Source organism: Oncorhynchus masou, chromosome 5 (genome assembly GCF_036934945.1).
Source record: "Oncorhynchus masou masou isolate Uvic2021 chromosome 5, UVic_Omas_1.1, whole genome shotgun sequence".
NCBI lineage: Eukaryota > Metazoa > Chordata > Actinopteri > Salmoniformes > Salmonidae > Oncorhynchus > Oncorhynchus masou.
Genome location: NC_088216.1, coordinates 79,293,908 through 79,306,632, shown reverse-complemented (window position 1 = coordinate 79,306,632; position 12,725 = coordinate 79,293,908). Strand labels below are relative to the sequence as shown.

The following is a 12,725-nucleotide window of genomic DNA, read 5'->3' as shown; positions in this document are numbered from 1 at the left end:
GTTGGGGTGGGGGGTAGGTGGGCAGCTGAGGCTGTAACTCTAGGATGATACACAAAGCCATAACTGTCTTTACCAACAACTGCCACCTGGCATCAGGGCTGCCCCCCCCTCCCACACACACACACACCCCTCCCTTCCCAAAATAACCCCTGTGTGTGACCCCTTACCCAACGGACAGTAACACCTGCCACTGACTGTCGCAGTCAGGAGGTGGGAGAGAACAATTACAACCCCCTACACCCCTGGCCCCCGACCCCTACCCTCTTCAGCCCAACTGCTACTATCAATCTTTTGGACTGAGGGAGCAGTGGAACTAACTATCAAACAAATGGCTTCTAGAATCTGTTCGCTCTGTACCGAATACACATTTTCAACATAAAAATAACTGGAAATGAGCTTAATTTACAAAGGCAGTTTTAAGAAAACTGTTCTGTGTGTCTTCATTAAAGGTTGTAAGATTGTAAGTAACTGACTGGGGTTGTGAGCCATGGAATTACCAAGTCTTTTACACAAGACTTTTGCAAAGTAGAAGATTGATTTAGAGAGGCAGACTGGCTAGGCCTGTTCAGACTAGACAGAAGGTTCAGCTAGGCGGAAGAGACGGGGTCTCCCTTCAAGGCCTCAAGTCAGGTGGTGGACAGGTTGGCACACACACACACACACACACACACACACACACACACACACACACACACACACACACACACACACACACACACACACACACACACACACACACACACACACGAGTGCACACACACACGAGTGCACACACACACGAGTGCACACACACACACACACACGAGTGCACACACACACGAGTGCACACACACACACACACACACACACACACACACACACACACACACACTCTCAGTCCAAGTTACGAACAAGGACAACTAACACATACACAAGTGTATGCTCACACAATAACTTTCTGTACATCTCCCTCGCTTGCCATCTTACCACTATCTCAATCAATCGGCAACCACTCTACTTCACCCTGTTTCCATCTCTCTCTCTCTCTCTCTCCCTCCCTCCCTCAGATTGCTCAACACTCAGTTTGCAGAGCCCCGCAGGCTGACTCTGCCGTGATTAACCTCTTCCCTGCCATGACTGTCCTCTTTTACTGCATGTCCACTGGAATTTTCCACTTACACACTGAGATGGGGAGCAGAGTTAACTCCCTCCCTCCCTCTGTCTATCTATTTATCTCCCCCCTCCCTCCCTCCCTCCCTCCCTCCCTCCCTCCCTCCCTCCCTCCCTCCCTCCGTCCGTCCGTCCGTCCGTCCGTCTGTCTGCCTGCTTTATTGGCATGGGAAACATATGTTAACATTGCCAAAGCAAGTGAGATAGATAATATACAAAAGTGAAATAAACAATAAAAATGAACAGTAAACATTACACTCACAGAACATCCAAAATAATAAAGACATTACAAATGTCATATTATGTATATATACAGTGTTGTAACGATGTCTATCTCCTCCCTCCCTCCCTCCCTCCCTCCCTCCCTCCCTCCCTCCCTCCCTCCCTCCCTCCCTCCCTCCCTCCCTCCCTCCCTCCCTCCCTCCCTCCCTCCCTCTGTCTATCTATCTATCTCCCACCCTCTTTCTCTCTCTCCCTTGTGTCTTTCTATCGATCTATCTCCCTCTGTCTCCCCCTCTCCCTCCATCTCTATCTCGCTCCCTGTCTATCTCCTTTCACATTGAGGTAATCCTAAATTGCTAACATACTGTTTGGCCATGACAGACAACATTCCTGACATTTCAGTAAGAGAATGACAGGGAAACACCAGGCCCTCTTAGTCATCACATGCTGCTTTCCTTTCCACTCCTCTCTTGTCTATGAAACTCAAGTTCAGCCTAACTAGCATACTCATTACCAACTGCTGCATATATTACTCTGTCCTTCTACCGACTTCTACTGCATGCAATGAACCCATCGCTCATTCCTAGCGCAGCGTGCAAAGGTCACTAGGAGACATGTGTTTCCCTCCAGTGCCCTATTTTGCTGTTTTTTCCTTCTTACCCAGAGTGCATTGCAGGAGGAGGAGGTGTGCGCAGGGCTTGGCAGCATGCCTTCCTCCAGCAAGATAACAGAGGTGAACAATATTTCAGCCGTGCTCCACCACAAAACAAGACACACCCTCCTCCCTTCATCCTGTCTTCCTCCTAACCCCTGAACTCTGCTGGGTGGTGACCAAATACACACAGACAAATCATTTTGAGGGTGTTCTACTTATTGATTTTTCATTCCAAATTATATTTTTCATCTTAAGGTCATCTGACATTCTGACCATAGGGAGAAACCGGGGCAATTCTGAGTGCCACATGATATCTGTGGTCAGTAGTCATCAGGGAACACTACCAATTTCCCATAAGAACATTCCTTGTGGAAAAATCCAGATGGAATTCCCAACAGGAGGGATGATGATGACTTGCCTGGTTTTGGAGGCCACGGCATTGGACTTTCAGCGCTTCCCCAGTCAGAGACTGTGGAGTAGACAGTATTACACACAGTGCAATCGTTAAAATTCCCCCGGCCTCACGTCAGGGCAGAATTTAGATGTCTGAGGTCATCGCCTTGTGAGAATGCTTCTTCTGGGTTGGGGGCATGCATCGCTGCCAGGAGGGCCTCAGATGACGTAAATGGATAGGGTGTTTACTGGTTTGGGAAAAAGAAAGCAGCCGCTCTTCTTGACCTCTACTGGGGGTCCTGACAGTGTGCTGCTTAGGGAGGGAACACGCTGCAGTTTGACCTGCCACTTCTGTTGTGCTCCTTTTCTGAGAAACAACACTGGGATATAGGTTCTGAACACTTCACTGTCCTGCTAAACCAGGAGAGGAGCCACCATCTTGCTTTTCCATTAAAGTCTCTTCTTCAATAGACTCGAGGGAAGGTCAATAGACAGACAGAGGTTAAACCATGGCAATGTTGTCTGAGAAAACTATGCACTTCTGCAGTGCTATTATCGCTCAATTGGCAATACATGAATAAATTCACAGACAACTGAGAGGTGTTAATCTGGTCCATTCTCATTCATAGTAGGTTACCTGTAACACCCAGCCAACCAACTATGAAATAGCATTTAGCAACAGGTCCCTCTGACATATAGCAATGCCAATGAATACGCTCTAGCTAGCTAGCTAGCCATCCAGTCAGATCAGATACAGTTAAAAGGATGTAACTGTAACTGGAGGCAGACTCAACACCACATCCCCCAGGAGAGGAGAGCTAGTCAGAGTTTCGGTTTAGACCACAGCCAGCCTAGCCAAAAACGCAGCTAACACAGCAGCAGCTCGCACAGTGGCAGTTAACACAGCGGCAGCTAGCACAGCGGCAGTTAACACAATGGCAGCTAGCACAGCGGCAGTTAGCGCAACAACAGCTAACACAGCAGCAGCTAGCACAGCGGCAGTTAGCACAATGACAGCTAGCACAGAGGCAGCTAGCACAGCGGCAGTTAACACAATGGCAGCTAGCACAGCGGCAGTTAGCACAACGACAGCTAGCACAGAGGCAGCTAGCCCACGGCAGCTAGCAGCTTAGTCATATGTCTGTCCACTAACAATCAAATCTGTCTCAGAACCCAAAGAATGACATTCCTGATAGACGCATGCTAAACATTCCATTTTACAGCAGCAAGGACAGAAAAACATTGCAGACAGCCATGAAAATAAAACAACAAAAAATCCCTTAAATATATATAGTTTTGAAAAACGTTCTGATAGAAGCCGATGTTGGATTTAAAATGGTTTCAAAAGTGCAGGATTTAATTTAAGTTTATGGGACATGAACAATAATTAAAGGACTTGATGGTTACACAACAGGACTTGAGGAGACTCAGCCTATATCATCTCCTCAGCCTATATCATCTACTCTGCCTATATCATCTCCTCAGCCTATAACATCTCCTCAGCCTATATCATCTCCTCAGCCTATATCATCTCCTCTGCCTATATCATCTCCTCAGCCTATATCATCTCCTCTGCCTATATCATCTCCTCAGCCTATATCATCTCCTCAGCCAATATCATCTCCTCAGCCTATATCATCTCCTCTGCCTATATCATCTCCTCAGCCTATATCATCTCCTCAGCCTATATCATCTCCTCAGCCTATATCATCTCCTCAGCCTATATCATCTCCTCAGCCTATATCATCTACTCTGCCTATATCATCTCCTCAGCCTATATCATCTCATCTACCTCTGCCTATATCATCTCCTCAGCCTATATCATCTCCTCAGCCTATATCATCTCCTCAGCCTATATCATCTCCTCAGCCTATATCCTCTGCCTATATCATCTCCTCAGCCTATATCATCTCCTCAGCCTATATCATCTCCTCAGCCTATATCATCTCCTCAGCCTATATCATCTCCTCAGCCTATATCATCTCCTCAGCCTATATCATCTCCTCAGCCTATATCATCTCCTCAGCCAATATCATCTCCTCTGCCTATATCATCTCCTCAGCCTATATCATCTCCTCAGCCTATATCATCTCCTCAGCCTATATCATCTCCTCAGCCAATATCATGCTGGTTAACATAACACTGTTCCCCAAAACCAAGGGGTTTTGTGAGGACATTGTGAAGTCAAACCCCCTGAATAAGCCCACATCTCAACCCATGCTCCATGCATTTCCTGACTATTCACATTTCAATCTGTTTTATGTTCTCCAACTTGGCTGTCTTATTCAAAACCAGCAGGCCAGCCAGCCAGCCATTTCCCTGTTTTCTCACCCATCAGCAGCCCAGCCAGCCAATCCCCTGTTTTCTCACCCATCAGCAGCCCAGCCAGCCAATCCCCTGTTTTCTCACCCATCATAGGGAGAAAGAGTAACTTTAGACAAATGCAGTCAGTTTCTAACACCTGAATGTTTTATGATTCTAATCAGCAACTTGCCAATTTCTCCATCTGGATGCAGTGGATTTCAGCGAGTAACATGCTCCCTCCACCTGCGTTTTAATGAACATGCTGGTGGAGGAAATAGCTTAGATCCCTATAGGACCGTGTGAAGGTTTTATAGCACTCTTTGCAATGTTTTTGTTTCCATGGTTCGATTTATGGTGTTAACCAATTGCAAAGTCGGCCCAACTGGTTCAGGAAGCAGGAACAGCTATTCTGGAGACCAGGTGAGAGACAGTGCATAACTGGTTATTGCAAGAAGCACCTTAGTGTGTTAGACTGACATGAAGTTATAAAGGACACTTGGTTTTGCCACTTTCCTAATTCACAGTCTAAGGACTGCAGATGAGGAAGAGAAGAGCAATAAATGGCAGGTGGCAAATAGCTGGAGACAGCACTGACAGGTGATGACACTGACAGAACCGGTTTGAAGCGTTAAGGAAAGCCAGGTGAAAACCAAGCTTAGGGGAGCTGCCTGTGGTGTCTTCTGGGTAACTAAGCTCCAGCTCTGATGCTATGTTTCTAGTGAGACTGGAACAACCAGCCCCTGGGTCAGGGGACGACAGGCTCAGACCTGTTCGGTTTCTGAGCACTATCAGAAAAAATGGCTGTGACACATCGTATGGGAAAGCATATATGCATTGAGCAGGGACAGCTAGAGCCTCACCATGATGTTGTGATGAGAATGATGAAAAACATATCAAGTAATATTAAACATAAAAGAAACAGGATGTGTCTTTCTATAGGTTGTTATCAATAACATCATATTGAAACATTCCATTCCCAGCTGGGGGGCAAGCCGCAACATGCTCCAATGCATTACAGCAGAACACAGCTGGAATACACATCTCTCAATATATTGGCCCCCATTTAATTGGAAATTTGAGTGACATAATATTAAACTGTACTTTACCTGACAATTATGTGTGGTTTAGGTACATTTTCCGTCCGTAGTGGCCTCTGCCTGTAAAGCAGCAGAAGGGCACAGATGCCCATGTAACGCTAGCTAGAAATAATGTTTGCCAGCTAGCAACTTTGTAAAGTCGCCTCAACATTATGGTAAGCTCTATACTTTTTTTTTTATCTCCAACCAACATACCTTAGCTAGCTAATATTATACCTCTTTCAGAATTGATTTTAAGGCTGTTTATCCACGATTGCTGCTGGAAATCAACTTATAAAGATAATAGCGTTTCAATTGGTGACATCACTTGCTCTGAGACCTTGAAGTAGTAGTTCCCCTTGCTCTGCAAGGGCCATGGTTTTGTGGAGCGATGGGTAACGATGCTTTGAGGGTGACTGTTGTTGATGTGTGCAGAGGGTCCCTGGTTCGCGCCCGGGTATGGGCGAGGGGACGGTCTAAAGTTATACTGTTACATTTTATACTGTTACACATGCTATCCACAAAGTTGAGCATTCACAATGTTGAGCATTCACAATGTTCCTGGCATTGTCTGTTGTGATGTTGGGCCTCTCAAGTTTCCTCTCCGTGTGGGAGGTGGGAATTTACCATTTGTGAAGTCCTAAATAACAGTTGGATGCATTCATCTGATTTGAACTAGTTGAGAAATGCAGATTGGCTAATGGCCAACAAGCTGCGTTAACCATAAACTAAGAGTACAGCTATCATGCTTATAAACAAATTATAGAGTTTTAAAAAAACTCATTAATACGTTTCTTTTTATAAATAAGGTTTTGTTGTTGCATTTAACTGCAGTGTTATAGAGGCCATTTCCTTAGTAGGTAACGTCAGAGGTCACCATGTGGGAGAAGTGGTCGCTCAAAATGATAAACGAGATCTGCACAAGTAAATACCAGTTGCAGGGATGTTCAAGTGGAGTTTTCCCAGTCATATGTGGTGAACTCCATAGAGAATGATAGAGGCCTCTAGTGGGCAAAATGACGTGTTAAAATGGGAAACTGGGTCCCACTAGACACACACGTCAATTCAACGTCTATTCAACGTTGGTTCAAAATAATTTAATTGAAATGATGTGGAAACAACATTGAATCAACCAGTGTGTGTCCGGTGGGGTGGAACATACAACTTCTTTGGATGGTCCCTCCTGGTGACCCTGTTGGAGTCATGTCCAACCGGGTCATCAGGAGGGATCAGCCAATCGTGAAGAAGAAAACTCACTACTTCAAAAATGAAGATTGCCTGAATGACGCTGCCACTGCTGTCACGGGCGCCACAATGGCACAGACACAAAGATAAGTCCTTCATCTATCTCTATGGGTACATTTCCACTTCCATCTTGGTTATGAACACACCATGACACTGCCTCCTTCACTGCCATATACGCAAATGTGACTCATACACGGGGCGTGTCTGTAATATGGTACATCTCCCACCCCGGGGTAATGTGATGGCTGTCACTGTTAAGTAAAGCACAACACACGGTGTATTGGACAATTCATTGAACTCTTCGGCTTTGGCTTGCTTAAATAGTTTCAAGCTTCAAGTTTTAATGGTACATGCACAAGTACAGTGAAATGCCTTTCTTGCAAGCTCTGACTGCCTTTCTTGCAAGCTCTATCAGTTTGCAAGAAAGGGTAATACCTGTTTTCTGAAATGGGTGCAAGAGGGAAGTTCGTAACTGAGCATTTTCATCCTATTCTCAACAACCGGGAATAGGCAAACTGTATATCCGCAGCTATAAACCACACTGTAAAAAATCTAAACATAGTCAACCTATCGTTCTTGTAATTTCTTTGGCCCGATCAGAATCAGCTGCCAAGGGCTGCTTGAATGCAGGGTTAAGAAGATGTTGTGTTGTTGTCTCTTTGCGTTCCCATCTGGCTCCGGTATATATACTGGGGTGATGTCGGTGTAAATATGTCAACATATTTGAGGTGTTGGCAGCTGCATAAACTATTCTCATTGAGTGTGGCGACATACTGTTAACGTTTTATCCACAACTCTCTGTCCATCGCAATTTTAATATACAGGAAGCCAAAATGTTCCCAAACTGAAGGATCCTCCAATTCTGGTTTATCGACCCCACCACTCAGCACAATCGTACAGAACTAGTTCCTTGCTGCGCCTCACACAAGGACTGTTTGAAATGCGGCAAATAAGATTTTAATTTTGATTACAACGTATGCATAGGCTCTAGTTGTTTTAACGGAATAGTCTGAAATGTTTTTTCAGCTCAGATTTACTCAAGAGGTATAGGCCTACTGTAACGTAGGCATAGCCTATAGGCCAGCGTTTCCCAAACTCGGGCCTGGAGATCCCAAGGGGTGAACGCTTTGGTTTTTGCCCTAGCACTACACAGCTTATTCAAATGATGAACTCATTATCAAGATTGTATCATTTGAATCAGTTGTATAGTGCTAAGGCAAAAAACGAAATGTGCAGCCCTTGGGGTCCCCAGGACCATGGTTGGCATACACTGCTATAGGCCTAGTATTTTATTTGAACTATTTTAATGTATTCATTCACAGTGTGTACCGAACCGACGTCCCCATACCGAACCGAGGTCCCCATATTGAACCGAGGTCCCCATACCGAACCGAGGTCCCCATATCGAACCGAGGTCCCCATATCGAACCGAGGTCCCCATATCGAACCGAGGTCCTCATACCGAACCGTTCGGTACAAATATGTGTACCGTTACACCCCAAATGTTTACTGATCATAAAAGCATGCAGTTAGTTGCTTTATAACTATGACATAGACCCTAGCAGGGGCTAAGCAACCCTGTCCCTGGAGTGCCTCAGGTACTAACAATTTTGTTTCAACTCAACACCACACCTGACCAACTGATCAGTTAAATTGAACACATCTTCCAGGTCGGTTATATCAAAAACATAGGACCAGGGTGTTGCATACCCCTGACCTAGAGCTTAATGTGCACAATTGTTTTGCATGGAATAATTGGAAATTAGTAGTTTGGATATGCTCATATTACAACCAAATAATTGTAAAATTTATTTGAAAATTACACACAGTTCATGTTTTAACAGAGCTTGAGATGCACCTTACTGTGACATTTATTGGTAATAACCAATAGACTACAAACTGCTGAGATTTTATTTTCCTTCCTCACTACAGAAGGGAATGGATCCAAACACATTAAGCCACAGGTGTTTCAATACATGAGCCAGAAAGTGATGGAGGGCGGATTAACACATGGATTTTTGTTTGTGTGTGTGTGTGTATGTGTGTACGTTCCAGTTTTATATCTAGTGAAATAAGAATTAGAAAAAGTTTGTTAGGTATAACTACACAAATAAACCACTGTCTAGACTGGATTGGTTGATGAAAAAGAACGTGTCTTTCAAGGTCAAACATCAATGATGTGGCAATCAAACCATAGCACCCTGTTTTGGCATCAGTACATTGACTGCCTGACACATCAAGTTATTTCAAAAACTTTACTTGATGTTTATAAAACCATAACGGGCCCATGATGAAAAAAGGTACCACAAAAAATGTATTGTGTGTGAGTGTGGGATTGCTTGCTTGCTTCTTACTCACCATACATCTTGCCTTCATCTGAGAGGATGATCTTCCTCCGTCCACAGGGAGGGTAGATGGCCAGGGCCTCCTGGAAGCTCTGCTCTATGTCTGGGCTCCACACCCCCTCGGCGTCCCCGTCCATGGCCTTGTCCAGCTCATCGTTCCCCTCTTCCAGCCCATCCTCCGGGCTACCGTTGGCACTCCACTCGTTGGACGCAATGGTGGCGGCTCCCCCTGGGCCCGACGACGAGCCCCACAGTCAGAGGATCTGGGGGAGAGAGAGAGAGAAAGAGAAGAATACACAGTCATTATCATCATCATCATTGTAACTGCTGTCAACAACTTCATCATCATTGTCACCATTAGCAGGCGAGTACATTTACAATTCAGTCGTATAAAGAAGGCTCCTTTGGTTGTCCGTTTTGAAATCTTTAAATATGTATGAACAAACAAAACAGCCCTTGATTATTGTTATCATTGACACATTTTTACGTGTCTAAAACTGCCAAATGAATTCAAGCTATTCTATAAAACCTTGTTTTAATAGCAAACTAATCAGCAGTAGCCTCAAAGAATTATTGTGGTTAGGGGAATGCTTCCCAATGTGGTCGCTTTATGGCTGAGAGCAGGCGGAGATCTTAAGTATTTTTCAAGCTGCCTCTTCTTCACCGTGTTGTAGAGTCCCCTAAGTATCCATCATCCCATGATGCTTGCGTTTTTATATTGGAAATATGGCCGACGTTGAAAAAAATACACATATTGGACAAATATGGGGAAGGCCATTTGGGATGGTCCTATGGGTTAACTCAACTCCTCACATTACAAGAACATTTTGAGGTTCCGCTGAAAAACAAATTCATGAGGGCATCATTGGAACATTTTAAAGTTGCGGTGTTGAAAACTTCCATAATGCAACTTAAAAAATATGAAGTGGAGGATTATAAGATATGTGAAAAGTAAAGCTATTTAATTGTTTACTAGAAATCACAACTACCACATAAACATGTCTCTTCACTAAAAGACAAAAGATGCACATGTAACGGATGTGAAATGGCTAAGTGACATCACTTGCTCTGAGACCTTGAAGTAGTAGTTCCCCTTGCTCTGCAAGGGGCGTGGCTTTTGTGGAGCGATGGGAAATTATGCTTCAAGGGGTGACTGTTGTTGATGTATGCAGAGGGTCCCTGGTTCGCGCCCGGGTATGGGCGAGGGGACGGTCTAAAGTTATACTGTTACATTGCTGACGTGACCCGGATCACTGGTTGCTGCGGAAAATGAGGAAGGTCAAAAGGGGGGTGAGTGTAACGGATGTGAAATGGCTAGCTAGTTAGCGGTGTTCGCGCTAAATAGCGTTTCAATCGGTGACGTCACTTGCTCTGAGACCTTGAAGTAGTAGTTCCCCTTGCTTTGCAAGGGCCGTGGCTTTTGTGGAGCGATGGGTAATGATGCTTTGAGGGGTGACTGATGTTGATGTGTGCAGAGGGTCCCTGGTTCGCGCCCGGGTATGGGCGAGGTGACGGTCTAAAGTTATACTGTTACACACACAAGAGTTGAATAGCGAGAACCGGGTTACCGAGATTTATCAAGATTTCCTTCCCAAACCCTCTCCCCTTTTCAGGGATAAATAACTGTGAGAAATCAATTATTTATATGAACAGCATAACATGAAATGTAACTGTTAAATGATATGCAATGTCTAAATTTCAAAGGCGATTCTGCTGTCTCTGTTTGAAGATGGCACCGAAGAACATGGCTGACATTTTACATTCTCCCAACCAATTGTGCTATTTTGTAAAAAAAAATGTGTGTTTCATGTAACTTATTTTTCTTTTTACTTATTGTGTACATAATGTTGCTGCTACCGTCTCTGATGACTGAAAATAACTTCTGGACATCAGAAAAGCAATTACTCACCGCGGACAGGAAGAAGCTTTTTCCTTTAACGAGTCCGACGAGAAGGATATCCTGCTTTCACTGAAACAGGCCCAGATCCACACCTTTTGCATGAAGAAAAGACCCCGGAAAAGGGGACGCAGATCGGGGATCCTTCTGAGAAGCCGAGGCGAGCGAGTAAACTCCCAATGCCTTCCGTTCTCCTTGCTAACGTGCAATCATTGGAAAATAAAATTGATGACCTATTATTAAGATTATCCTACCGACGGGACATTGAAAACTGTAACATCTTATGTTTCACTGAGGCGTGGCTGAATGAGGAAATGGACAATATAGAGTTATCGTGATTTTCCATGCACCGGCAGAACAGAGACGCTACCACTCGTAAGACGAGGGGTGGGTGTGTGTGTCTTTTTGTCAATAACAGCTGGTGCGCAATGTCTAATATTAAAGAAGTCTCAAGGTATTGCTCGCCTGAGGTAGAGTACCTTATGATAAGCTGCAGACCATATTATCTACCAAGAGAGTTCTCATCTGTATTATTTGTAGCCGTCTATTTACCACCACAAAACAAGGCTGGCACTAAGACCGCTCTCAACCAGCTCTATAAGGCAATACGCAAATAAGAAAATGCTCACCCAAAAGCGACGCTCCTTGTGACCGGGGACTTTAATGCAGGAAAACTTAAATCAGTTTTACCAAATTTTTACCAGCATATCACATGTGCAACCTGGGGAAAAAAAGCTGCCCAGTGACGCGAGCCTACCAGACGAGCTAAATGCCTTTTATGCTCACTTCGAGGCAAGCAACACTGAAGAATGCATGAGAGCACCAGCTGTTCTGGATGACTGTGTGATAACGCTCTCGGTAGCCAATGTGAACAAAACCTTTAAGCAGGTCAACATTCACAAAGCCACTGGGCCAGACGGATTACTAGGACGTGTACTCAAAGTATGCGCGGACCAACTGTCAAGTGTCTTCAATGCCATTTTTAACCACTCGCTGACCGAGTCTGTAATACCTACATGTTTCAAGCAAACCACCATAGTCCCTGTGCCCAAGGATGCGAAGGTAACCTGCTTAAATGATTACCGCCCTGTGGGACTCACGTCAGTAGCCATGAAGTGCTTTGAAAGGCTGGTCATGGCTCACATCAACTGCATCCTCCCGGACACCCTAGACCCACTCCAATTCGGATACCACCCAACAGATCCACAGATGATGCAATCTCAATCACACTCCACACAGCCCTTTCTCACCTGCACAAAATGAACACCTACAGTGCCTTGCGAAAGTATTCGGCCCCCTTGAACTTTGTGACCTTTTGCCACATTTCAGGCTTCAAACATAAAGATATAAAACTGTATTTTTTTGTGAAGAATCAACAACAAGTGGGACACAATCATGAAGTGGAACGACATTTATTGGATATTTCAAACTTTTTTAAC

General features: G+C 44.6%; 1 protein-coding gene across 1 annotated transcript in view; it reads right to left on the bottom strand.

Annotated features, from left to right (window-relative positions):
- Positions 1–12,725, bottom strand: part of LOC135540329 (transcriptional enhancer factor TEF-5-like) — a 94,973-nt gene that overhangs the window by 36,944 nt on the left and 45,304 nt on the right. The window contains 1 exon segment of the mRNA XM_064966916.1: positions 9,403–9,652. Coding sequence (XP_064822988.1) covers positions 9,403–9,526 — 124 coding nt within the window. The 5' untranslated portion in view covers positions 9,527–9,652.